We start from the raw sequence: 27,544 nt of genomic DNA, 5'->3' as shown, positions 1-27,544 counted from the left end.
TAGTCGACTTCATCATATTACTACAGAGGCTTTGATGTGTACAAGAAGTTGGATATGGAACTCAAACCATCTAGGTAAGTTACTTAAATTTATTAATATTTTTTGTTAGTATTTTTTGTGAATTCTCATCTAATATTCTACATTTGGTGTTTGTAGGTGTTAAAAAATTAAAAGGAAAAGATGTTCTCATGAGTGAAAATGAATCTGATGAAGAAGGTACATTATATTCTAGTAATTAAAATTTTCAATTTCAATTATTATATCATATCTAATTTTTCATTTTTTTTCTATGTGTAGGTGGATCGAATGCAAATGAAACCACTGATCATTTGTAAAATTAATAAATATTTTGGTTATTATAAAATTTTAGTAATGTGTAATTTTTTAGCTTTTATATAATTATTTGAATTTTATTTAGTTGTTATTTGATACTTTAATTTGAGATTTATACTATTATAATATTTTTCTTAATATTTGACATCATGAAAATAAAAAAGAGTATGTTATTTTAATATTGAATATTTTGATAGTATCATGATTCCGTTGGTGTGATTTTTAAATTTTTTTTATAAAAATATTTAATTGATATATGGAACAATAAAAAAATGGGTATGGGTATGGGTATAAGAAAATACCCGTTACCCGGTGGGGATGGGATGGGTCAAAAATTGTATACCTGTTGGGTTTGGAGATGGGGATGGGGATGAATTTTTATTATGGGGATGAGGATGGGATCATGATACCCGCCCCGTTGCCATCCCTAGAAGAGACAAAGAGAAAGGGAGAAGTGGTAGCATCAGTGCATTCCACGCTGTTCAAAGAATCAGAAAGCCTTGATGGAAAGTGTGCTAAGATTGAAGGCTATGATTTCAACCATGGCGTTAACTACCCGCTACTACTGAGGTCCATGGCCACCACTGGGTTTCAGGCTTCGAATCTCAGTGATGCCATCCAAGTCATTAATCAAATGGTTTGTTTTGTGTGACCCAATTTCTTTGTTCAGGTGAATTTGTGTTTTTTTTTTTCTTATAAAGTTGTGATTTTTGGGTTAAAGCTAGATTGGAGGCTAGTTGATGAAGCCGTGACTGAGGACTGCAGTGACCATGAGAGGGATTTGGAGTACCGAAAATCTGTGACTTGTAGAGTGTTTATGGGTTTCACTTCTAATCTTATTTCCTTTGGTGTTAGAGACATTGTTCGGTTTCTTCTTCACCATCGAGTTACTTTCCCTTGTTCGGAGGCCAATTCAAGCCTTTCCAATGGTATTCTTCAGTGCTTCTCACCATCATGATTAAGTAGTAAATTCAAGTCAAGTTATTATTTTTATTTTTTTTTTTGCATGTGTTTTGCTATGTGCAGGTTGATGTAGTTGTTACAACCACAGGTGGCATTGAAGATCTTATAAAGTGCCTTGCACCAACATTTATAGGAGATTTATCTCTGCCTGGGGCGTATCTACGCTCAAAAGGGTTGAATCGGATTGGTAATTTTTTGGTCCCTAATGACAACTACTGCAAATTTGAGGACTGAATTATTCCTATTTTCGATCAGATGTTAAAAAAGGAAAACACTGGGGTATTTTATTTAACGTATCCGTTCAATGCAAAGTAAAATTATGTGGTTTGGTTTTTGGGGAGCGGCTGCACTCACATTTATTATTCATACTTGTATTTGTATTTTGTACTAATTGTGATTCATGTTTAGTTTGTGCTAAACCAACATCAAACTAACTAAACTATGATTTTATGCATGGCCCGCCAAACCTTCTGCAAAGCAAATTCTTTTGAAGCTTTCACTTGTCACTTTTTTTCATGGTGCATTTTCTGTTTCCCAGAATGTGTTATGGACACCATCTAAGTTAATAGCTCGAATCAGGAAAGAAATAAACAACGAAAGCTCTTACCTTTATTGGGCGTACAAGGTAAGCATGAGACCAACTTTTAATGGGTCGTGCTGCTCCCTGTACTACTCTGTTTCTTATTTGAATCTTTTTCGTAATTAGATTGCTGTCCATATCTGTTGTGGTCTATAATAGTATATACAAGATGATATGTAGTTATTTGTTTCGATGTTCAGATCTACTGAAAAATTTGGGAATTGTAATACATATTACGATATAATATTATTAACATATTTTATGAAGACGGGAATGATCATTTTAGGAGGTGGCCTTCCAAAATATCACATTTGCAATGCCAATATGATGCGTAATGGGGCAGACTATGCTGTTTTTATCAACACTGCACAAGAATATGATGGTAGTGATTCTGGAGCTCGTTCCGATGAAGCTGTTTCATGGGGGAAAATACGTGGATCTGTTAAAACTGTCAAGGTACATCCTATTTATTAGTTTTTACTTTGTTGTAGCCATGCATATTATAACCTTTATTATAAAGCCAGCAATTAATAAATATCTAATTTAACTACTCAAACACTCTTAACATTCATGAAACAAAATAGGTACCAAAAAACCATCAATACTATATCTCTTAAATGTCTTTTTGTACATTAAAACAGGTCCACTGTGATGCAACGATAGCATTCCCTCTGCTGGTTGCTGAAACTTTTGCTACAAGAGTTAAACCTCACCATTGATGGAGCCTAAAAACGAATTCACTCTCAAGTTTGATTTAGTTGTTTCATGATTGACGATATCGAAGTTTCAGTTTGCTGTGGATGCTTAACATGGCAATCATTTGATTCTCCTGTTGTACATAGCAGACGACACAATGCTGGCCTTTTCAACCATTCCAAAGTTATCCACTGGTCCTGACCGTGTGGAAGTCGGAATTTGTAGATGTAGTTATAATTTTTCACCAGAGATGATTGTACTACTATAGTGTTTAGGTCAAATAAATCTTGAAAAAACTAACTGATCGTGTACGTTATTTATCATTTTTCTAAATGGTTGTTGTATTACAGGTTGGTGAAAAGTTATGACAGTACAACTAATTTCTGCTAATGTTGCATTTTTGATTGCAAAGTCTAGTTTAAATAGCTTTCGATAGTTACTTTTATTTATATATTACTTTTACTGATTGCTGTAATTTACTTAATAAAGTTGCTCTAAATTGGTAGCTGAACATTTTCTTTGTGAACTTATGTGATTTTATGATTTATTATGGATTTTAAACGAAAATGTAACTTTATTGAGTACTGAAATTATATAATAGCAGTGCGTGTAACACTGATTACAGATAAGGAAAAAGTATAATTAGTACACAAAACTCAAGCAACGCGCCTACAAATATTGAGACCATCTCCTACAGAAGTAAGAGAAAATTCAACGCGAGAATCGTTTGTGATTGTTTTGTTGAATTCAATTGCTGCATTCCTCCCTGATCTGGTGTGTGCTGGAACTTTTTCTTCTGGCCAGCAAACACGTCCTCCCCACAGAGTGTTGTCATATACAAGTAAACCACCAATCTTGATCAGTTTTATAAGCCTCTCATGGTAGTTAACATAGTTCTCTTTGTCAGCATCAATGAAAGCAAAGTCAAAAGATCCTTCATTTGCAGGCTGTACCCAAACATTCAAATATGTTTTTAGATAAAACAGTAAACATTCACATAGTCTTAGAATCTTAAAATTTGGTTTACCTGTTACACTTTATATTGAAATCAATTTCACCAGGCACACTTAAAAGTAGACATATTAAACTTGAACCTGGTTTTTTCAACATACAAAAAGAAACGGACTTACATCTTCAAGTAGTTTATCCAAAAATGGTAGAGCTGCAGACTCTATGAAATCAATCTTGTGCTCAACTCCAGCCTTTTTAATGACTGGTAATCCAATGTCATAAGCTTTCCTATCAATGTCAATGGCTGTAATCTGCACAAGCAAATTAACTTTTAGTTAGTTTTTTTTTTTTTATAAATAAATGTTATTGGTATTTTGTTAGTAGGAGAAGTTAAATCTGTAATCTCTCTTACTTTTCATTCCAAATTCATCAAACCAATCTTATAACTTTCGAATGTTAGCGGGGGAATTAAACCCACACCCTCTCCTCCAACTTTACAACCCATAATTCCTTGCAGCAAATTAAGTTTTAGCACTAATTATAATGGAGACATATATAAGAATTCAAGTATGCAAACCTTTCCATCATGAGGAATGCTGAGTGCAGTGAGGAGAAGAGAGTAACCAGTAAACACTCCCACTTCAATGGTCTTTTTGGGATTCAACATCTTTAAAAGTAAGGTCATTAGCTGAGCTGCATCAGGTGAAGTAGCAATGAAGCCCCTGAATGAATATCCAAAAACAAGTTGAAGAATTTTCAGTTTTGTTTAAGCCTCAAATCAAATAACTGAAGGATAGAAGAATCACCAAGGGTGATTATTATTGAGTTCCCTCAGCTCCTTTAAGGGCTCAGGTTCTCTAGGATAAACCGCTGTTTCCAATATATACTGTCACACCAGAAAGGAATACACAAGAAGTGATCAATGAGTTTTCATTTCACGAATCAAGATACAAGTGTGTGAACTCACCATGAGTGAAAACAAAGAAAAATTGCAAGTTTGTATACAAACCTTGGTTAAGTCCTCGCTTTGTAATATGACCGGATTGCGGTAAATTGATGGATCCTTGATTTTTTCCATTTCTCTGCAATCCACCAAAACCGACAACCAACACCATAAGGGGCAGGGTCCTTCAAAGGGAAAGAGAAATAATATATCCCAGATGATATATTATCAAGTTCTTGATAAGAAAACACATTCTATTGCATTACTTTTTTATCCACCACTCAATGAGAAGAAATACTAGTTTTCTTGTTATTCTAATGGTTAGAGAGAAAATATAAAGTTTTGAACTTTAGAATGAAAAAGACTTTGATTATAACATAAATTAGGCATGTTTGGGACAAATAACAGATTGAGGAGTGATATACCTGAATTTCTCTATTCTGATGATAGCTTGAATGAGCTTAGAATGGATCTGGGAGAAAGTATGTGGTTGAAGCTTCACTCTGAGCACAACAATTAATAATTGGAGCTATTTCACCACACTTATGTAATTATTTAATGAGATGAATTCTTTGGTCAATACTATGCTTTATTAACTGTCAAAGGTGGCGGCTTATGAAACCATCCCCTCAGAAAAAAACACTGTCAAAAATTATATTATATATTATCACAAACTAAAACAAATATTTATTATCGGGACAAATATTTGTTTCCATGTGTGTAAGATTTCTCCAGTAGTACATTATTTCTCATCCTTCAGCATTTCCTATATTTTAGTTAATAAATATTATGTTAAAATTATAGGTTATAGCTTAGAAATCAAACGAGAATGAAAAGGTTAGAAATAGTTTCACTGGCCCATTGTGAACAACTTTTTTCTCAATTTTCATCTGCTAATTTCTTAAATTATTTTATAATCCTGTTAGTAGTATTTCTCCTTGTTAATTATGTTGATTTACTTATTTAAAATTAATTTGACTTATGTTTCTTTTATCTATTATATATGAGAGAGGGATGTAAATAAGCTAGCTAATTTTGTTGTGCTAAACTTAATCTTTACTGTCTTAATAAATATAAATATAAGACATAAAAAACCAATTATTTCAAATATAATAGAAAAAAAACACTTAAGCCAATTAAATGTCTGTCCACCACTCCATGGAAAATATATTTCAACTTTTTTTCTTGGTAGAAATTAAAAAAAAAATGAATTGTATATCCGCAGCAGATATAATTGATATCATTAAGCAATTAGTTTGCAAAAATATTTAAACCAGAGATGAATAGTTAAAAATATGATAATTATATACGTGGTTAAGGATTTATTATAAGTTTCTTTTCGTGCATGACGCTAAAGCTTTTTTTTCAAGACAACCCTTCGCAAAGAAATTTGCCGTTCTATCAGTTTTAGTTAGAAGAAAAAAATATTGTTTAAATTTTGATTACAAAATATAAACAATGTAAATTTCATAAAAAGCACACAAAACAATTATCATAAAAACCCAATAAATTATTCAAATTTAATCATCTTAGAAAGTATAGAGATAAAATGAAGTCAATAAAAAGTTAATAATTGAGTTGATCTGGGTCTGGATTGTTGAAATCATAAGATCATCCAACAAATTGTTCGTCCTATTTATTATTAAAAGGTTAAATCATTTCAAAGCTCCCCATTTTTTTAGCAAAATATCAAGTAGGTCCTCCCATTTTTATTTGACTCAGTTCCTATTTTCGAAAATTCGTTGCAATCAGTTCCTTTCCGTTAGTTGTCCAATAACGGTACTAATTATGTGACATGTGTCAGCACGTGGTTTTTTTGATTTTTTTTGATTTTTTTTATAATTTTTTTAAAAAAATTAAAATTGCCACATGTCAATCTGACCTTGTGCCACGTGACAGAGACAGTGTGATGTGGTAGTGACAGTGCCACGTGACCTAGTCCCTGTATTTGAATTTATAAAGTTTTTATTTTTAAAACAACTCTAACATTTATCTATAAATTATGGATATATAAATATTTAAATTTAAATTTAAATAAATATCAGTGCAAAATATACATTTAAATAAATTTAATTTTGTTAAAAATATCAACTATAATAAAAATATCATTGTAAAATTTATATAAAATTTAAATTTGATACAGGATGAAATTCATTCAGTTTTAACAAAATTGGGACCAAATTGAGACAAAATAACAAATGTAAGGACTACATTAAGACTTTTCACATAGTGACACGTGGCACTGTCACTGCCACATCACACTGTCTCTGCCATGTGGCACAATGTCAGATTGACACGTGACAATTTTAATTTTTTTTTAAATTATAAAAAAAAATTAAAAATTAAAAAAATCAAAAAAACCACGTGCAGACGTGACACATAATTAGCACCGTTACTGGACACCTACTTGAGTCAAATAAAAATAAGGACTCAATTGAGTCAAATAAAAATAGGGGGGCGTACTTGAGATTTCGTTACAAAAATAGAGACCTCTGAAATGATTTAACCTTATTAAAATGAAAAGTGGTAAAGTCTATGATTGAAGCTTTATTCTTTTGTTTCTTCTGTGCAATGAATTCAGTGTTCAACTGCGAGTTATGGGCTTTAGGCCTTTTTTTTCTTCTTCCGTCCAATCCAAATACTCGCCTCCTTTGATTCAAACGTTCTAGAATCCTCCACAAAAATTATTTTAAAACATATTAAATAAAAAAAATTAGTAGAATAATATCACAACTAGATTTTTTACAAAGACATTCCATTCATAGAGTTCTAACCAAAATGTATCCCGTGAATATTTTTAATATTAGATAAACTATAAAAAAATATAAATTAAAAGTACTTAGTTTGATGGTAATGTATTACTTCACTGATAAAAAGATGTTATAATATAGAAATTTAAAAACATTTTAAAAAATTAGTTCTGAAAAAATATAGTTTATATACCTGACAAAGAAATGAAATTTGTGTAGACGAAACCATAATTTATTCAATTTAGTAAAACTAATTATTATTAAGTCTGAAGTGAACAAAGTTAATAAGCAGAGGTGCATAAATGAATGTGGCATTTAAGCGGCTAAATTGAATGAACATCCAATGCATAAGGTAAATATCTAGAGTGAAATATTCAACTAAATTGTTGTGATGTAACAAAAATGTGACTGTGTACTAAAACTTGTCACTTTTTCATCCATGTTTTTCTTCATCATCCCAGTCTTCCAGCCATTCAAGTCCAAATTATCACTGTGATCATCACTTAGAGTAACGAGATGAGAAGCGGAAGTCTTTCTAGATGGTTCATTTGTCCTTGCATCTCCAAAGTGATAATTGTTTTCAGTATTCAAATCACTCTCATCATATAGGTCAGCCACAAAATCTTCTTCATTTCTACTTCCTTGCATTTTTCGACTCGTTTCATGTAAGTCACTTATTTTGCTTAAATCAGGTCCGTGGTTTAAACATCAAATTATAGTTGAATGCTCTTGCGGTACTTGAAATTTTTGTTTAAAGGATCAAATTATATTAATTATATATAAATTATTTTTTTAATTAAAAAAATTTTATTTTTTACATTATTTTCTCTATTCAAAACAAACACTCATGATAATAAAATTCAAAAAATATGACAATAATATATACGAAAGAGTAACATAAAATTTATTATTAAAAAATATATTAAAAAAAAACAAGTTACCTTTAGTCAGAGTACTACTCTACGCTTTTTTAATAACTTAAAATCTTCAATAATTGAATCAGAACTGAAGTTAGTTGCAATATCCTTTTCAATATAGATTATCAGTGTTTGCTAAAAATTTAGTCTCCATCATATTTCTCAACCTGTTCTTGATTATTTTCATTGCAGAAAAATATCTTTCAGTTGTAGCTATAGAAACTGGAAGAGTCATGATAAGAAGAAGTAATATATCAATCAAGTAGTAAACTTCAGACTTTTTTGTTGTTGCCAAACATGTACATAACTCTTGCATTGTTGATAAATTCTTTAAATTTGAATCTTGACGAGCATCAGTAATGAAATGTTGAAGTTGAAAATTCAAATTAATCTTCTCTTACTCATTGAAATCCATGGGATAATATTTGTCTACAAGAATGCAAATTTTATTAATATTAAAAGCTTTATAAGCATCCTTAGCATCCAAAGCAGAGCTTAGAATTAATAACTTTATTGCTTGGTCATTAAATCTACAATTTAACTCTTGTAATTGCTTATCCATGGTAACAAAGAATATTTCAACTCTGAAATAATGTTCCACTGTAATATGATCTTTTTGGTGATGAGAGCGTCCTTGCCTTGCTACATAAGAAGCCCTAAAATTAGGTACCTCAATGTCATGTTTTTCACAAAAAGAAGTCACATTTTCTCTCAAGTTTTGAATAACTCCTTTTGTAGAACAAACTAGACACATAACATTAACTATATCTTGAGATTGTTGTTGTAATGTTTGACAAAGAACCTCTGTTATCCCTATAATTTCTCTCATCAAATACAAGATCAGTATAAACTCAAATGAGGTCAAGCTTTTGTAAGCATTATCGACATCACCACGTTGTGAATAAGTAGATCCATCAACAATAATGTTTTCTAGAACTAAATCAGTTGCATCATACATATTGATCAAGCTACAAATAGAAGAGAAATGGGAGCTCCAGCTGGTATCCCCAAATCGTTTTAAAGTATCAATTTAATTTGCCCCTTTACCATTTTCAAGCTCATCAATTTCTAACAAATATGTAATTTTATCTAACTTGGCAGCCTGTAACTCATCGTGATGTTTACTAGAAGAGCAAACAATATTGACCATAAAAGTCAATTTTGAAAAGAATTGATGAATTGGAATAACTTCTCTTGATGCAACAACTAAGGCAAGTTGTAATCGATGAGAAAAATAATGAACATAATATGCATAAGGACAATCAGTCAAAAATAATGCTTGTAATCCATTCCATTCTCCTCTCATATTGCTAGCACCATCATACCCTTGACCATGGATATTAAAAACATTAAAATCATGTCAAGATAGTACAACACACAATTCATTCTTCAAAGTTAATGTTGTAGTGTCTTTAACATGCACAATATCAAAAAATCGCTCTTGAATAAAATCATTTTTATCAACGAATCTCAAAACAAGAGCCATTTGCTCTTTTTTTATTCATCACGAGCTTCATCGACAACTATACAAAACTTGGAATCCTCAATTTCCTCACGAATATGATTTTTCACTTTACTAGAAAGAATATTCAATAACTCCTTTTTGAATTTTATGTGAAGTATATTTGGAACTGTATGGAGCATTTTCCAACACAACTTTTACAACTTCATCATTGTATGATGCTATGAGTTTTATCATCTTAAGAAAATTACCTTGGTTCCTCCATTCAATACTTTCATCAGGATCTCTAAAAGCACAAGCTTAAAGTGATAAAAAACGAACCGTGTCAATTGAAATCTTGAGACGTAAACGATTCTTCATAATTTGATTTGAGCTTTGCACTTCCAAAACATTCCTAATATGGTAATTTTGATTTAAAAGTCTTGACAAGCAGACACTACAATATTGTGTGGTGAACAAGGGTCCTTCCATATGTGTTTAAGGAAAGCACAATTTTTTCCATTGTTAACTTTCCTCCAACTTTTAAAACTTATAAAAAAACATTCAAAACGTTAAAACATGTTGACGACAATCAACTTATTGCCAATTAGAATTAAATGAAAATCAACTCAACTACCTATAACAATGAAAACATCTAAGCCAAGTCGTTCGCTTGGTTTTTTACTAAAAAGATAGCATGGTAAGCAATATGCAACATCTTTTAATGGCGAATACACTAACCATGAAGAAAATAAGCTAAACCATGTGTACTGAAATCTTCTTGGATGACCATCTTTACCAGACAACCGATAATTTTCTAGATGCATTTGATATGGAACCCATTTTAGATAAGCCCTTCGTACCTCATCAATTCGATTTGGTGGGTATTGTCAGATTTGAAGACGCTTCCTCAGATCACGTTCTAAAGCATTTTCAAATTCATTATATGTAACTTCAAGAACCTTCGCGATTTATTTTTTGTTTTCTTCAATTTTGGATTCTCATGAAGTTTCTCAATTTTAGATGACGTATATGCATTTTTTCATCTTCATCACAAGTCTTCCTCTTGAAAAAAGAATAAATTCTTTCACTCTTTACCATAGTTTTTCTATTATAAATTTGTCACATTTCACCTATTTACAAAAGGATAAAATTAGGAATACCTAAAATTAAATCTTCAAAGCAAGACTCAATATTTTTAGAAAACTAATAACTTCTAAATGATTAGCTTCTCTTACCTTAGAGTAGATTCCTAATCTTGCTCTTTCCTTAGACAACTTCAAAGCCTAAAATAGCTCTATCTACACAAAGAAGAGTTTGATCAACAATTAGAGCATGACTTTATCACCTCTAACCGATAGAGATATGCCTAGAGCGTAGAAAAGCCACATACAAAAAAAAACATATTGCTTCAAAAAAAAAGGGTAAAAATTGAACTTAATCAAAAAAAGAAATTGTTCGGTCCAAAATATTTCTTAACTCCTCAATTTTGTCGTATTGCAATTTGATTTTGAAAATAATAAGGAATTGATGGTGAAAATTGAGATGGAAATAAGAGGAGAGAAAGAGATGGAGACACGAAAGAGAGATGGACCAAATAAAGAAGTATAAGAAATTATAATAGAGAGGGAAAACATGATTTTTAAATTTTAAAAATTAATATAAATAAAGTAATAATATATAAATATATTTTTTGAAATATATAGAAAATAAAATAAAAATTGTTGAGATTAATATAAATAAAGTAATAATATATAATTTTTTTAAAATATATAGAAAATAAAGTTAAAAAAATCGTTAAGGGAGCCGAGGTCTTGATATTCGTTAAATTTTTTTAATTTGGTCTTAATATTATTTTTTTTCAATTTGGTCCTAATATTCGTCAATTTTGTTCACTTTGGTCTTGATTAGTGTTAGAGTTGGTTTAAAATTAGAACAAAAATTTAAAAGTAAAGAATAACACCATGGGTTTAAAAATTTAAGAGGTTAAAAATCACATAAATATTAAGTTATATTACTTTATATTATTTTTAACATTTTAAAATTTCAAATCATAGTGTTATTCCCTACTTTTATAATTTTCATTTTAATTTTAAACCAACTATAACTTTAAATTAAAACTATTTAATAAAAATGTGAATTTTAATAAGAATATCAGTATAAAATTTAAATAAAATTTAGATTTGGTTTTAATTTCGAGAGGGGTAAAATTGCTCAATTTAAAAAACAAATTAGGACTACATTGAAAAAAAAAACGAATATGAAGACCAAATTGAATATAAAAAACTAATCATGACATGTGGCATGATATTAACTTGACACATGGACCTATTTAAAAAAAATAAAAAATTACGAAATGATACGTGGCGATCATTGTCCACAATCCGTTCACTATTTTAACGATGTTAGCGAAAATGACCAAATTAAAAATATTATAACCAAATTGAACAAAAAAAAATATTATGACCAAATTAAACATTAAACATTAAATATTATGAACAAAAAAATATTATTTTACTAATGTTTCATATTTTATTATGATATAATTTAAACATTAAAAGTATATTTAATCATGATGTAGTTTTTACTTCTTGAAAATAATAATAAGAAAACAAAACAAATAAAATATGTATATATATTAAAAAAATATTAGATAAAAATATATTAATTAAAATATTATAAAATACGTGTGTGTATTAAAAAAAGATGAAGAATCTTCTAAATAGATAAGAAAATAAGGAGAGAAGATAAGGAAAAAAAATAGGAAAAAGAAAAGAAAAAGGAAAAGGAGAAGATAACCTAAAGAGATAAACATTATCTCTTCTTTAATGGAAGTAATGAAGATTTGAAAAAATTAGCACATGTATGACTTTTATATATATATATATATATATATATATATATATATATATATATATATTTGAGATGAAATGAAGTGAAAGTAATAAGTTATGTGAGAAAGAGGGAAAAGAAAATAAAGGGGAGAGAGAAAGCTTAGAGCAAAAGATTCAAAGAGATCTTAATTCTCTTCAAATATTATTATTGTGTCCTTCAATCAATAAGGCAAGGGAGAGTGGGGTTAAGCTATGTTTATATTAATCTTGATAAACTCATAGATGTTATATTAATCTTTTATTTATTTTGAATCATATATTATTTTATTTACTTTCATTTAATTTATTTTCATGTATTATCCTATTTAACTTATTTTCATGCATTATCCTGTGCCAAACGTATCCACCGAGCTTAGAGGTAGTGAATAATACAGTCCAGAGCAGGACCATCTAGAGTGGTGGGGAACAACCTGCAATAAACTCGATCATCTTGAGTATAAATACTAACCTTATGTGGTATGCTCAAAGATGTGTAGCTGGGTCAGAGACTCCCTCATACTTACGAATGTTGATTGCAATTCCTCTAGGAATCTTGGCTCGAGCCACCCTGGATGTGAAGAGATGAAAGCCATTAGTAACCGGTGGGTAGTCGTACTCTAACAGGTCTCGGTAACAGTCTCGTTTTATCCTCTCCTCTGGCTAGTGAGAGTAAGTTGTTGAATGTTGGGAATCGGTAGAGTTATTCCTTCGTCAATGACGATCCCTCAAGCTCATTCGGGAGTGGCGAGAGTAGCACAGGCTTTTCTAAGAATAACGACAACGGTAAGGGCTTCCCCGATCTCCTGCCTGAGGAGACGGAGGTCGCTCTTGCCATGCTCCTCTAGGAAAGGAGCGACTGACTTGCCTATGATGTTGGCTCCACGGCGAAGAGCTGCAGTTGACTCCTTCACCCTCCTAACCTCGGGGGGAAGCTGATGAAGTTGTGGATCATCGTCTTGGTGCCTGTGAGGGGTCCTAGCATTGTCGGATGAGTGTCATGACTCTAAGACAGACGAATGGACCCTTGGTTGAGGTCGTGAAGGCTGGGACCCTCGGTTTTCTAGGCTTGAGAGCTTTTGGTTAATAGCCTGTAATGCAACCTATTGTTGCTCCTATAAAGCCTAGAGGGCTTCCTCATGACGCTGACCCTGTTGCGTGCTCTGAGTTATCAGAGCTTGGATTTGGCGATCAAGAGTAGCTAGTAGATTGGTTACCATAAAGGCCTTGGGTTAGGGAAACGTTTTACCGGAGTCCCATAGTGTGCCCCAAATGTTCTTACCCAGAACTTGAGGTGGGAGCCTGGTAGGTTGGAGGTCCTAGTTGCAAAGAATATCCTACATGAGTGCTCTAAGAGAGAGGGATCCACCTGTAAAAAAACTCTACGACACTCAAGTTAGTAAGAGGACTTTTTTGTATTTAGGGTTTTTTTAAATTCAAATTTGTAAAAGTAGGTCCGTTGAATTTTTTTTTTTGCAAAATAGGGTCAAGTCGTCGCGGTGGAGGACGACATTACAAATGAAGTCGTCTTCCACCATGTCGGTTTCTTTTTTTTCCCAAAAAACGAAACCGTGTTTTGAGAAGCCGATTTTCATTCACTTTAAAAATGAAGTCGTCCTTGGGCATGGAGACTTCACTTTTTGTTTTTTTTTTTTGTCTTTTTTTACGTTTAGCTTTATGTATATTTTTTAAATATATATTATTTATTTATTTTTTAAATATTTGTCTACAGTAAAACTTTAAAAAATAGTTTTAAAAAATTCTAAAATACTTAGTCGTTAAATCTTAATACAAAATTAAAAAGATAAAATAATACAAATTAAAAAATATTAAAAAATCCTTTGATAATTATATTTGAATATTTAATTTGTTTAGGTTTATTTTATTTGTAGTTTAGTTAGTCTAGTAACTATCAAGTATCATTTAATAAAATACTAAATTTATAAAATCAAACAAAGAAGTAGAGAACGTTTTTAGCGAAAAAATTGCAAAGGAGGATGTCACTTTATTTCTCTACTATAAATAAATAATTTAAAAAAAACTAAATAATATATAATTAAATATATATATATATATATATATATATATATATATATATATATATATATAAAGCTGAATGTAAAACAAAAAAAACAAAAAGTGAAGTCGTCAGGCCCAAGGACGACTTCACTTTTAAAGTAAATGGAAATCGGCTTCTGAGAGCACAGTTTCGCTTTTTGGAAAAAAAAAAACCGGCACGGTGGAGGACGACTTCACCTTTAATGTCGTCCTCCACTCCGACGACTTGATCCTATTTTACGAAAAATAATTCAATAGATCCATTTTTACAAATTTAAATTTAAAAGAACTCCTAAATACAAAAAAAGTCTAGTAAGAGTGATGGATATTTAGGGTTACGTGTATAAGCAATGCGACGTATTAGATGTGATGTCCATATGATAGAATGATATTGGTATGAATAGAATTACCTAGAATTCACGTGATTAAAGCGTAATAATGATTATTTACCTCTAGTTAATGCGTAGCGAAATTGTCGAGATATTGGTAGTTAATGCATGATTCTTTCTGTTAGGAGAAAGACCTTTAGTGTGTATTATCTCCATTGAGCCCCATTGTAGGTAACTAGGCCGGGCACGCACAATAACTAAATAGTTTAATAACCAACCTTGTGGAGTTTGGAGGTGTAGGGAGTTACAACCTTGTGGAATTTGATCTGATCCTTGGAACTTCAACGACCAAAACATGTATGAATCTTTAAGCTTTTCTTGTTAGTAAACGTTCTTTATTTTTTAATTTGTATTTTTTTATGTTTACTCTATAAATATTTTGATATTGAAAAATAATCCGAGTGAAGTATGTGTTTGAACAGATCTTTGCAAAATTGTTTTTCAATTAAGTTTAGGTTTAAGTGATTGTGATTTATGATAGATGTTTCATTCCAAACGCCAGTAAACAATATGAAAATTACTTAAAACTATATTAGCTTATTGCATATCTTCCAATTTATTAACCTAAACCAAATCTAATTTTGATTCTTTTTGTGAGATTCTGTTTCTAACTTCATCAACATTTGCTACAAATTTTTGTATTCAAGGGGTTAGATAGCTATCGTTCAAGAATATTAATTTATGCGTTTTACTTCATGCACTCCCACAATTTTCTCATGCAACCCCCAAATTTTTAGAATGACAAATTTACCTTTTGAAAAAGTGACTTCTAGATTACATGTTTTGTAAACTTTCCAGACCAATCTTTCTATACTTTCTAGAATAAGACTTTTGAAATGAGATTTCCTGACCAAAATTTTTTGAATAACATTTTTGAAACCGAAATTTCGGAATATATAAAATGCATTCCAAAATAGGCTAATAATAGAATCTCTGGAACATCTCTACATGAAATATATTTCAAAAAGAGTTTTCTGAATACGTGAAAAACGTTGCATAAAAAGTTTTCTAAAATGAGTTCTTTTTTTCCACATTTTCTTTTTTCTTCCTTTAATTGACCACTTCATCCATCCACCACCATATGACTTCATGTCTCGAGTGGTATTTCACATGAAAGATTAATCACTCTCTTGATTGATACTTTTGTAATTTCGTAATTAATTATGAGGTTGTGTATATTCTTTAAATTTATGACAAAACAAATTCTACTTCAATCCGTGCTTTTTTAAATAATAATTTTTGTTCATAGGATTGTTTTAGAATTGACGTTCATAATAATCTTATGTCTTTGATTAGAATTCATATTATATTTTTTGTAACCTCTTATTTCAATACAAGGTAGGAAATTCACATGGTTAGCGGTTGCACATGTAAAGTCTATATTGCATTGCATTAATATATAGAAAAATGAGTTGAGTGTGAATAGGATCTATCTCATATACATTGGAATGAGTTAGAAACTAAAATGAATTAATTGGTTGGTTAACTCAAATTTGTATACTTCTATGCTTAATAAAATAGGTAGAGGAATAAATAAGAGTATGCATCGGTAGTAGTTGCACATGTAAAGTCTAAAAAGGACTTTGCTTGTATATGGTGGAATACGTGAAAAATTTAACAAATTAATTGAATATGATTTGTTTAGTTAATTTGAGATCCTTTGAAAATTGATTGAATGATAATCATATGATAGCCAACGAAGAATCCAACTATCGAAGAACGGGAGAATCAACATGTCCTTTTATATTTGTTCTTATTTTCTTTTATTTCATTTACAGTTTTAATCCCTACCCCCTTTGTTTATATTTCTAACCATTTTTCTACATAATCTTATAAGTATTGTTCTAAGTAAAGTTCTTGCATCAGATTCGTTGGGAGACTACTTGTGTTAGCTTAACCTTTCTATGTTCTTTTATTCACTCTTTGTACAATATAATACAATAGAATAGTGATGCTAATTTGACAACATCAACGACAATTATCAGGTCGTTTGAAAGAACTTTAGTTTATATGGAGTTAAATGATATGCTACAGATACTCTACAAAAGGATTTGTCGACTTGAGCTTGGTTGTGTGTTTAGACACTTGAAAATATCTCATAAGCTATGTGTTTATTGCTTATGGTACTGTAATCAACTAGAAGATCATTCGAGAGAAGGTAGTGACTTTGTCAACCACTAAAGCAATGTATATTGCCTTGAAAGAGGTAGTGAAGGAAGCTTTATGATTGAGGGGACAAGCTAAAGAGCTAAAGGTGAAGACTAGGTTGTCATTGTTTACTATGACAACAAAAAATATATACAAAAATCATCTCTACTATCACTATAAAAAAAGAGATTATTTTGTGAAGGTTTCTATTTCAATTTGCTGGGGTTTTTACCTTTTGTAAATTAATTTGCGTAGGTTTTTTATATCTTCGCAGTTATAGGTTTGCCACAACCTATTTGCGGAGGTTTGTGATGACCTCTAATATCTGATTTATATTGTGGAGGTTTTTTTTTTATGGAGGTTTTTAACCTCTTTTATTGGTGACTATTATTTTATAGAGGTTTGAAACCTCCTTTATTTTCACTAATTTATTGCATGGATTTAAAAGTTCATATTATTTATTTTGTGGGCAACAATGACATCCCCACACTAATATGAATCAATAAACACTACCTTTTTCTTATACACAAACATGAATCAATAAACTTTTAAATATGAGGGTTTCATGAACTTACCATGTTATTTCAGGGCTAAATGCTCCTCCACCGTGTCTTCAACGGCCTCCCACCACCACGCCTTCACCACCTACCACTCCACTTGGGTGGTTCAAAACAACTGCCGAACAGTATCTAGGTTTGGACGTGACAAAAGGGATTTCCAAATTTTTCAATTGAACTATGTGGACAAGATGAAAGGGTTTGAAAATATGAACGTGAGATGAAGAAAGAGAAATGTGAATGTGAGACGAAGAAAGAAGAAAAGGGAGCATGATTGTGAGACGAAGAAAATGAGCTGAATAGGAATAATCGAAAACAGGAGAAGAAAATGCTAAGAGGGAAACTTGAAAATGAAATGGAAGTGAGAAAGTGAAATTTTAATCTGCCAATTTATGTAGTTCATAAACCTTTTCAAAAAGGAATCAAAACCCTCTAGTATTATCGTCATTTTAGACAACCCACTAAGTCATTTTAAATCATGTTAATTTGTAAGGAGATTTTATAACCTTTGAAAAATAACTCCCACTAAATATCACTTTATTTTTTTTGTAGTGTATGAAAGAACTAAACATATTGGTATCAAATTACATTTTGTAAGAAAGAAGATTTTTAGAAGATTTGTAGAGGTGACAAAATCGTAATCCCTCTTACATCATTACGAAGGTTCTGCCAAATAGCAAATTTTTCCATTACCTATAGTGAGTCCAACTTATTGGTGATTTAGTGGGTTTAGTGGCTAGTAGTCAATTCTAGCTTGGAAGATTTATGTTGAATCAAGTAGAGATTGTAAGCATAAACACAGAATATGATCCTATTGATTATAACCATCAATCATAAACAATATCCCATACTGATAATCATGCTGTAACAGTGATCTTCCTCCTGTAGAGCACCTTTATTTCCCTTTGGTTTTCTCTCTTGATGAGGATAGGGAGAAAGGAACATGAAGAGTACGTTATGACTTTATGACTCTGTGTATGCTCTCAGAAGGGGACCACGACCATTTATAAATTGAATTGCTTAAGTTTTAGTATTTCTAATTTGGCCCCTCATCAAATTAGAAATTACTAACTGGTCTTTACACAATATTTATTTTCATGACATATGCATTTAGCCAAATCTTTAATTTAGTCATATCACTTTATTATTTGGCTTTATAAATAATAGCTCTAACACATTTAATTATGTGTCATATATATGCATGACCCAAAATTACTAACATAGATTCGTAAAGATTGAATCAATAAAATCTTATTAAGGTTCATAGATCATTTGATGTTATAAACGGTCTCATAATTCAAGATTGTCTAGTGGTTAAAGATCATCTATCTTAACCAATTTGTCTAGCTTCATCGGTACATCTCGGAATTTGATGGCATCAATTTGTACGTCTTGCATCAAACTTTAACTTTATGAATTCAATTGTATAACAAAATTTGTTAGCTGAGTGAGAGTTCATTAAGAGAAAAATATTGAGTTGTAATTTTTGATTGATAGCAAATTTCTATCATAGACGTAGATTAAAGTTCATTAATAAAGTTCATTAATCCTTCAATTGAACCTCTCTGTGTTTCTTCTTTGATTTTTTCTTTGTTAACCTTCTAGTTGTTCTTTGCGAATTTTCTCTATTATCATTTTTTTAGTAGATAGTCTAAGTGAATTTATTTAAGCTATTTCAACCGCTTATCTTACTTATCTTCAAACTTAAATGTCTTCAACTGTTCAACGTTAACAAAATCACAAATATATATAATATTTTTGTTTTATTGCTTCTACAAAAATTATAGTATCAAAACTTGAGCAACAATGTATGCCAAATAATTAACCAAACACTACCTTCGAAATCAATGCCCTAAACCAATCATTGTTTGATAATTTTTTTATCCCGTCTAACCTAATTTATACACTCCCTAATAGACATAAAGATAATAAAAAAAATACTTATGATCAATTGTTGGTTTCATAAAGGCAAACTAAAATATTATCTGAATAACCTTTACAATATATTAAAATTGACAAATTATGAAGAAAGTAGTTAATATTTACTTAAACACTTAAAATCTAACGAAGCCAAAAAGAATCTGAAATAATATCTTCAATAATTCTACCATTTTAAGCACATTGTCCTTGCCTCCCATTAACGTTGTTAGAACCTCACCGCCAATTTTAAGCACATGGAAGGCTAACCCAACCAACATAAAATAAACAAATGTATGAACAAAATTTCTCGAATCACACCCATGTCATGCTCACAAACCCATCACAAGCAACGTGGCACACTAAAGCGGCCCTTCACTAAACCCCAAAAAGTGTATATTTGTAAGAACTGTACCCAACAAAAACCATATCTCTCCATGGATATCAAATTCCCACCCACCTTTTGACACATACCATTCAGGTCCCACTGCAAGGTTATCCACAACGAAAACTCACCAAAGCAATTTTGCGTCGCAATTAATACCAAAAGCTAGAGGCGGCACTACCTAATAAATTTTGATTTAACCTTTATGATTAAGACCATTGACTCAATCGTAACCAAGTTAGGTAACTCTAGCTACTTCTTATAAATCCAACCCTTCGCCCCTTCATTTCCCATCATCAAAAATCAAACAAATTTCACCACTATTTCCTCCTAGTACTTTTCCATCTTTTAGCCTTTTCTTCTTCCTAAGCACTTCCAAAAATGGCGAATTCTCGCATTACTAGGTTCTTCATGGAGGTAGCACCACCACAGTATGTTACTGTCATGAGGCACAGAACATCAAAGATGTTGGACACTATTACTGAAGATGAGAGGGAGATTAGCACTAATTATTCTGTCATTTCACCACCTAAAACCTCTGCAGCTTCTTCTGTCACCAATGCAAAGACCATGTACTTCCTCAAGGAAGTTCATAGATCCCTCTCTATTCTCAATCAGTGAAGCCAGATCCTGAGGCAGGAAAATGAATCAACCTTGGTCGTTGTTTTGTTTTTTTCTCTTTTAGTTCATGTATTGCCTTCTTGTTAGGTAATTATTGTATCCTGTTCAAGGAGTTTCATAAACAAGAATAGTTTGGACTCACGAGTGTAAAGACACTTTTCTGCAACATATGCGTACATACATACATAGGCTCGTGATTTTCTACCATAAACTCATCTGCCTCAAGTTTTGGTATCTTACTACAGCTCTGGATAAAATTTCTCAAAGTATTAATAAAAGAAGAATTTACTTATAAGTTAAAAGTAATTCATGTTCTCATGCAAAAATTAAAAACTGCGGCTTGTAACAAAGGTTTGTCATACACTGCAATACGATACTATTATGACTGCAAATTGTAAAACAATAATTGAGGGTCGCTTGTGTTTGTTGTAGTGCCTTTGGGGAAGAAACATAGATGTAAAGTTTCAAAGACTTGTTTATTGGAAAACACTAACATTTTGATATTGTAAATTATAATGCATAAATAAATAAATACAAAAGCTCATTTGTAGATGTATTGGAAAATGTATATATTTTTTACTATAACATTGAAAATGTTATAGAGGGTTTAGTGAAGCTAAATGCAAGGGTAAAGCCCGTAAGTGGCTAATTCAATATGTTCCGTCAAGTCTTCTTTCTCCAAACTTCGGTGACCATCGTTGAACAGCTTTGTTTCGTTCAAGCATTAAAAATAAAAATGTCATTTTTAAGTGTACCCCACTGCCACAGTTGCCCGATAGAAAATGGCAATAAGATTGATGTTCAGTAGTCTATAGAGGATAAGAACGATATCTTAGATAATAATTAATATATACTACAAATAATATCGCCACCATTTAGTTCTCCCTTATTTCTATACTGTATGTAGTCCGTTAAATATAGAACTTAATTTCATATCATTGAAATCAAGATCATAATTATTTTTCATTATTAAGATTCCGTGCTTTTTGCCTACAGTAGACTAAACTCTGACATCGTACTTAAATAATGATTGTGGGATGTAATAAAGTTCTTTAATTATCGTTTAGGTATGTATTGAATGCATAGTTGAGAGGTCATGTCTGAAGACACAAGTGTAGAGAAGGAAAATGAAAACAGTTATTTTTACCTTTTGGTTCGGGTGACTAATAGAGACATATATTGTCGAGGTAAAAAGCTAGTTCTTTATGCCTCGGTTATGAATCCGAGACATATTAAGTAGTTACTGCCTCGGTTCTTGTAAAACCGAGACCTATTGTATATCAGAAATAAAATAAAAAAATATATGCTCAATCCACTATGTGTAAACCCTAATTCCACGAGTGGTGACTTTGCCACCGTCACCCTCCAATTCCCTTCCGCTCGTGCCAGTCCTCCGCCTTCGCCCCTCTCCAAACCACCACAGCCACGAAGAATTCCTCTCGCCGCTCTTAGACCTCCTCAAAACGAACGTCAAGGCTTTATTCGAGGCACTATTCTCGCTCTCAATATGGAGGAAGTTCTGTTCGAGGCACTGTTCGAGGCACGAGGAAGTTCTGAAGGCGAACCCGCTCTCGTTCAAGCGTTGTTCGAGGCACTGTTCGAGAACGCCCTACTGATGGACCGATCAGGGGAAGGGCGGCGGCTATCTGGTGGCTAGAGGAGGCGCTGCACGTGGTAGAGAAGGACAACAAGAAGAAGGAGGCAAGGGATGTGAGGCTCATCATTACTCAAATCTCATTGTGGAATGCCGCTGTGAGATTCAACGAACGCAATGGCGTCGGAAATGCCTCTTCAGCGGTGCAACGATGGTGCGACGGCGATGCAGCAGCGATGCAGGCTGAATGGGATGACACATAGTAGTTGGATTCTCGAAGAAGAAGAAGAAGGGAGGACACTACTGTAATGAAATGGTTTGGGGGTTTTTAACCCTACGAAGCCCCACTGCCTCGGTTATTCAAAACCGAGGCATATTTAGTCAGGTAAATGAAAAAAAATATTAAAATACTACAACTTAACTGCATCGGGTGAAAAGTGATTGAAGTAGAAAGCGTATTATACCGCGGTTGAAGAGTACCCGAGGCATAAAGCTATCTTATAATTTTCAAATTCAAATATGTAACGTCCTAGCCGGAAATTACTTATTAAATTAAAACAAAATAAAATTCAATAAAACAACCTCATTTATTAATCATCATTTTTCCCAAAACGTGGGAAATATTTAAAACCTTAAATTTAATGCGCCAAAATAGATAAAATATTTCGCATTAAGACTGTAATACAATTGAAATGGTCTATAAAATTATTACAATAACACCATAGACCAAATACAATAAATTAGTGAGAAAATCCCCAAGAGATCCCCACTCTGTCTCTATGCACCTATCCGCTCACCTGCATCAACATCTGCTCCCATGTAACAAGTTACATGATCATCGTCACACACACACAGATAGGGTGAGCTCATTTAAATAAAACCAACCAATAAAATATGAATTACAACATCAAAACATTTAAACCCCGGGTTAGTATTCTTCTCCCTCTTTCCTTACTTCTCCACTTCCAATACTTTCATTAGACGGCTATCATTTCTATACCCTTTAGGTGAGATTAATGATCGATCTTTGCTGCACGAGTGTTTACTCGCCCCTTCGACTACAGGTCACCACCTGATAGTCCACACGTGAGAATAACCTTGCCACAGCATCTCACTGTGACACCAAGTGGAGCTCCCCGAAACAAACATAAAGTTTGTAGCTGTTCCAGACTACCAAAACTCTATCAGAATACTCTGAAGAGAGCAATCATCCAAACCTCGCCGTACGAGCCACAACTCGCGCACTCCACTGGACTTCCTAAACCACCGGACTACAACCTAGAGTGGTCACGTGTTACTCCAATACGGGTTACACTCGTAATTGGACCCCCAACCAAAGTCTCACATCATGAACATCACCTAAAGCTGTATAGAAACCTTTCCTCGCGCACCATCACTGAACCAAAACCCTTGGCGTGCATCTCATGTCGCCAGGCACACACTAGGTTCAGACCGCCTGGCGGGCATCACACACCGCCAGGCGCCAGGCGCCTGCAACATCATCACTGCATCGTCACCGCCGGGCAGACCCACCATGCCGCCAAGCGCCACTCACCGCCTGGCGCACTTGCCTCGCGTCGCTAGGCGCCACCGCACCATCAGAGTCTCTGCTGCACTATTCCACCTGGCGGAACCCTCCCTATCGCTAGGCGCTATGACCATTGTCGCTGATTACGTTCCGTCCGCCTGGCAGCTCGCACACGCCGCCAGGCACCATACCAGTAGCGGACAACTACTGGTTTCTTGGCACTTTAAACAGATTCCAACGGACCTCAAATCATACAACACACCAAACTATAGAATAATTAGGACACACACCAATCATAGTTCTATCACTAGCAACTCATACACACCTTTTTAATCACGTATATTATAGTCACCAAGATTGCACACACTTCTCCGAATTAACATAAACAATGTAGCATATTAACTACCACATCCAATAAACACAATCTTCATATATCCTTACATGTTAATAAATTGAATTGCACTTCACACATTGTACTTGGCACTCTTCTCATTTATTAGCATACCATTTCATATAAATCTATCTCACTCTTTCTACCATATTAACATACTTTCTGAATCTAACTTACCACATACACCCAAATGTTCAAAGATCACTACTATCTACATTGCACCACCCACTTTCATTTAATTCGATTTCCCTTAGTCTTATTTAAGTCAAATTCTCCTTACTTGTTAAATTTCTGAATCATACACATAGAGTTTACCCATTAAGCACCCAAGAACACAGAGCCCAAACAAAACTACAAAGAATCCACTACCCTGGCAGGCTGCCTGGCGGCAGTTCATGCGTCGCCAGGCGGTGCGTGCACATCTGGATTCTACCCAGATTTTTCTAGCACCGACTGCACCCCAATTTTCCAATTACAGTATCCATCTTCATCCCAATATGTTTCTACAAGCACACACCATACAGGGTTGGTACAACATTCATATTATAGTTAGTTATGGATAATTAGCGCGCCAATCATTGAAATATTTCATGCTTATTATCCCCAAATCCCGCATAAACCCTAACCCCCAATTTCATTCTCAAGTTCATGCAATGTCCAATCAATTTAGTAACTACAATCCCATAATACATCATGCCAATAGAATATATACAATAGAAATACAACCCAAACACCACGACATCGCTGACAAACCAACCAAAATGACAAAATGAGAAGACGCACGTTGCGTCGCCTGGCGGGACATCCTTCGCTGCCAGGCGGTTCATAAGCGAACCCAGAAAAATAGAGTAAAACACATAGGCCGCCTGGCGGCACATGACCTACTGCCAGGCGGTTTCTGGAAAATCCAGAAACGCGAGTAAAACTCAACCTTGACAGAGATGCAGGCTTTAACAATTCCATACATTACATGATTACGCAATAGTCACAATTTAAAACAACAAAGGAACTCCCCTAACCTGGATTCTTTTGCTTAAAACTTGAATGACTCTAGATTTCCACTTGCTTTCAAAGGTCTCTCTTAGCCCTCCTAAAAAATGCCTTACAGGTTCACCCAACTCACTCTCTTCACTCTGATTTCTCTCCCTTTTCGTGCAGTACAGTCCAGACCAAGAAAAACCTTCTTCTCCCTTCAATTTTTGTCCTTTAATTACTTCTTAATGAAAGTTAATTAGCCAAAACGAAAATGGGTCTTATTGCTTGTGATAAGTGTCATTCAACACCATTATGGGGTTGTTTTTCAGCCCCTTAGGATGCCTTCGCGTGGCTGCTGGTTTTCTACCTCCTTTTTTCTTTGCCAAAAATCAAGTTTAGCAAAAAAAAACTTTATTTAGGTCTCACCAAGGTTTAAACCCTTAACCATGCAGATATTAAGTCAATGCTAAACCATCAAGCCAATTCATGTTTCTTGTTAACTAACATAACTCAAATACTATATTCTTACTTAACATGCACATTCATAATATTAAAACAATAATAATTAAATAACACATAATTGGCATACATAGGACTCGAACCCAAGTCCTATCACACAATCAAAGTAATCTCAACCACTTCAGCTAGTACTTTTCCATGTCATATTAACCACTATTAAATGCCATAAGGGTTTCCACGACCCGTATTTATTAATTAATTATTTATTTAATTAATTAAATTTCACGGGTCTTACAAAATACAGTGGGAATCATAAAAATTTGTGAAGCTATATGCCTCGGTTAAAATCACAACCGAGGCATAAAAGTTGACTTTAATTTCAAAAGTGCCACTGCATGTTTATATGCTTCGATTGTTCGAGAACTGAGGCATATACTGCAATGTAAACAGTCTGAAATGCACTAGTGAGACCTATAAATTGATCATGTAATGCTAATTGAAAAACGCATCAAGTTATAATATACAAGAATGTTTATTCAGAAACTTGTTTGTCAACAAATTGGCATCAAAGGTTGAGAGCCTGAGTGTTTGAGTGTGTTAGAGAAAGTATTTAAGAGTTAGAGAGTTTGACCGAGATGGCTAACTTAGTTAACAACATGCCCCTACCGAAGTTATTGAAAGGCGCCAACTATGATAACTGGAGCCTGTAGATGAAGGATCTCCTTGGTTCCCAGTAAGTATGGGAAGTGGTTGAAAATGGGTACCAAGAACTAGAGGACATTGAAGAACAAACGATTGCCCAACTTGCTATGTTAAGAGCAACACGGGTAAAGGATAAAATGGATTTTTACGACTGTATCGAGCTGTCAATGAGTTAAGCTTTGAGAAGATAACAAATGCTAATTCTTCAAAAGAAGCGTGGGATATACTAGAGAAGGCATACAAAGGGGATATATATACTCCACCATTTAAATCCATGATAGCATTAAATTCCAACTTATGAATAATGCATACTCAAATCAGAAATAAAGAAGTAACACTCTAACAACTTAAGCACATGATTCCATGCACCAATGCAAATTAATATAGCACTTCACACCTCCTATGCAACAATTTATTTTATATTGATACACAAGCATCATCATTAAACCAATTCTAAACATGTGACTAACCCAAAGGAACATTCAAATTCATAGAGACTCACAACATAATCCAATCATGCTTCCAACTCATGCCACATTAGTAGTTATTTGAAATTATCAAGAGATTATTCATGCATTTTAAAGACTTCCAAACCAGTAATCTTGCATATCATATATCTCCAACTACAGATATCCAAACCCATATCACACTGTACAAACTAAAAAGCAACAAGTTATGAACCCGCTATCAAAATTTAAGCTAAATCGGACGGTAAATGAATCGGGAAATGCATTTTTATGAAAACTGTGCAGAGTAGAAATATCGGTGGCGCCCAACGCCCAGAAGTCAAGGACTTAGCGCCTGTCAGTATAAAACTAGTGCCTGAAGGTTCCTGCTTCATGAAAACAAGAAAAACATCATTTTTTTCATGAAAAATACCTATTCCACACATTCACGCATCACTTAGCGGCAGTTCTTCGTCGCTAGGCGGTTCTTAACAAAAACCCAAAAACTGGGTTTCAACATGAGTCGCCTGGTGGCTTTGAAGGCCCGCCAAACGATTTTTGGAAAATTCTAGAAATGCAATATAATCCAGAAAAATGTATAACAGATATCCATGCTTCTGATACAATTAACTTTTATGTAATTAAAATTTAAGAATGTGGTATAGCTCCCCAAACCTGGCTCCTTGCTCAAATTGCACCATCTGAGAGTCGCTTTTGATCCGCGATGGCCTCCTTTTGCTCCTCAAGAACTAGCTCTCACTCTCACTCACTAAAATGCAACAAATGCTCTAGAAATCCTCACCCCATAGCTCTCACAAAATTGCAGTCTAAAAACCTACATTCTCTCCCTCAATTTGCCTCTAATTATGCCCTAATTGTGGTAAATGTAAAAAAAAAACGGAATTTAATTAATGATGGATGGAATTGCCA

At 33.1% G+C, this 27,544-nt stretch overlaps 2 protein-coding genes across 4 annotated transcripts; one reads left to right on the top strand and one right to left on the bottom strand.

Moving 5' to 3' along the window:
* The first annotated feature begins 755 nt into the window (after nucleotides 1–755).
* LOC114175909 (deoxyhypusine synthase-like) lies at nucleotides 756–2,905 on the top strand. Its single transcript, XM_028060754.1, has 5 exons — nucleotides 756–970; nucleotides 1,055–1,262; nucleotides 1,385–1,483; nucleotides 2,163–2,332; nucleotides 2,518–2,905. The coding sequence occupies exons 1-5, from the start codon at nucleotides 908–910 to the stop codon at nucleotides 2,593–2,595; spliced, it is 618 nt and encodes a 205-aa protein (XP_027916555.1). The 5' UTR covers nucleotides 756–907; the 3' UTR covers nucleotides 2,596–2,905.
* Nucleotides 2,906–3,126: 221 nt separating this feature from the next.
* Nucleotides 3,127–5,070, bottom strand: LOC114176743 (probable caffeoyl-CoA O-methyltransferase At4g26220). Of its 3 annotated transcripts, none has more exons than XM_028061881.1 (6): nucleotides 4,892–5,070; nucleotides 4,533–4,605; nucleotides 4,330–4,409; nucleotides 4,101–4,245; nucleotides 3,703–3,834; nucleotides 3,127–3,519 (listed from the first exon to the last, which is right to left on the bottom strand). In XM_028061881.1, the coding sequence occupies exons 2-6, from the start codon at nucleotides 4,599–4,601 to the stop codon at nucleotides 3,229–3,231; spliced, it is 717 nt and encodes a 238-aa protein (XP_027917682.1). In that variant the 5' UTR covers nucleotides 4,602–4,605; nucleotides 4,892–5,070; the 3' UTR covers nucleotides 3,127–3,228. The 3 variants fall into 3 exon arrangements, with proteins under 3 accessions (XP_027917682.1, XP_027917683.1, XP_027917684.1); XM_028061882.1 differs by having other exon boundaries at nucleotides 4,533–4,651; nucleotides 4,892–5,026; XM_028061883.1 differs by having other exon boundaries at nucleotides 4,533–4,701; nucleotides 4,892–4,998.
* Nucleotides 5,071–27,544: the final 22,474 nt, after the last annotated feature.

This window comes from Vigna unguiculata, chromosome 3 (genome assembly GCF_004118075.2).
Source record: "Vigna unguiculata cultivar IT97K-499-35 chromosome 3, ASM411807v1, whole genome shotgun sequence".
Classification (NCBI taxonomy): domain Eukaryota; kingdom Viridiplantae; phylum Streptophyta; class Magnoliopsida; order Fabales; family Fabaceae; genus Vigna; species Vigna unguiculata.
The sequence above is the reverse complement of the archived record's forward strand: the minus strand, read 5'-3'. Positions and strand labels throughout refer to the sequence as shown.